The 1,190-nt window shown below is 35.1% G+C and overlaps 1 protein-coding gene across 1 annotated transcript; it reads left to right on the top strand.

Annotated features, from left to right (window-relative positions):
- The first annotated feature begins 220 nt into the window (after positions 1-220).
- LOC114756357 (14 kDa proline-rich protein DC2.15-like) lies at positions 221-835 on the top strand. Its single transcript, XM_028945299.1, has one exon. It carries the CDS (start codon positions 296-298, stop codon positions 635-637), a length of 342 nt encoding a protein of 113 aa, XP_028801132.1. The 5' UTR covers positions 221-295; the 3' UTR covers positions 638-835.
- The last annotated feature ends 355 nt before the right edge of the window (positions 836-1,190 follow it).

The raw sequence follows: 1,190 nt of genomic DNA, 5'->3' as shown, positions 1-1,190 counted from the left end.
TTATTTATTTTTGATTGAGTCTTTCATACGCTATTATCTATTTCATACATCAGATCACCAAAAAAAAGAAAAACTATTACTGAAAAAAAACAAAATAAAAACTACGGTGTAATAAAATCACAACTCATTTCCATTACTAAAATGTAAAGCACTTCAATTAATACACAACAATCTCGACTATAAATATGCCTCCGTCTGCCTCCATCTTCACGCACAGAAACCAAAACATAACCAATTCACAAAAAGCATCATCAAGGAGTTAAATTTAAAGCTCTTGTTTCTTTTGCAATCGACAATGGCTCCCAAGTCCCTTGCATTTCTCCTCTCTCTCAACCTTCTTTTCTTCACAATGGTGAGCTCCACCTATGTGCCATCTTCAGGGGCTCACTGTCCCATTGATGCTCTCAAGTTGGGAGTGTGCGCCAATGTGTTGAATTTGGTGAATGTTAAGATTGGATCCCCACCAACACTCCCATGTTGCAGTCTCATTAAGGGTTTGGCTGATCTCGAAGTTGCCGCTTGCCTTTGTACTGCGCTCAAGGCTAATGTTCTGGGCCTCAACCTCAACGTTCCTGTTGCTCTTACTGTCATTCTCAACAACTGTGGAATGGACAACTCTGGCTTCAAGTGCCTTTAATTTAATTAAATGTTCATCAACAACATGATTATTATTGTTTATATGCCTTCATCAATCTGGTTCTCTGCTCTTTATTGTTATTGTTTTAATGGAGGGAATGGATTGTTGCTTATCTAATCCTTCCAGAAACTTTCAGTGTATTTGATGTTTGTTATATGAATATTGTATTAAAAAAAGTAATTGTTTCTAATTTATCAATTTATAGTCCATCTTGCAAATGGCATGAGGAAAAAATATCTAGCCTTCACTAGGGAAAAAGAGAGAGACTAATTTAAATAATTTACTACTACATTCTATTAATAAGGGTCGGCTTGGCTCTAATTAATTAATGAATCAATCATTAAAGTTGCTGAAATCGACTTCTAAGTTTGCATGGAAAAATTTTCCTGTAATGTTTGACAAGACCATGGTACTTCTCTGACAAAAAAGTAAAAAAGGACAAGACCATGGTACATTTTTTAGACGTTTAACTTTAAATCAGTCCAATTTAACCGACAAGTTCAAACCTAAAGGAATGAAGAAAGCATTAGTTGAATCGCAGTTTTGTGTAGTT

This window comes from Neltuma alba, unplaced genomic scaffold (genome assembly GCF_004799145.2).
Source record: "Neltuma alba isolate B1F8T4 unplaced genomic scaffold, ASM479914v2 tig00010389_pilon, whole genome shotgun sequence".
Taxonomy (NCBI): Eukaryota; Viridiplantae; Streptophyta; class Magnoliopsida; order Fabales; family Fabaceae; genus Neltuma; species Neltuma alba.
Note: the sequence above shows the minus strand (reverse complement) of the source record. Positions and strands in the feature narration are given on the sequence as shown.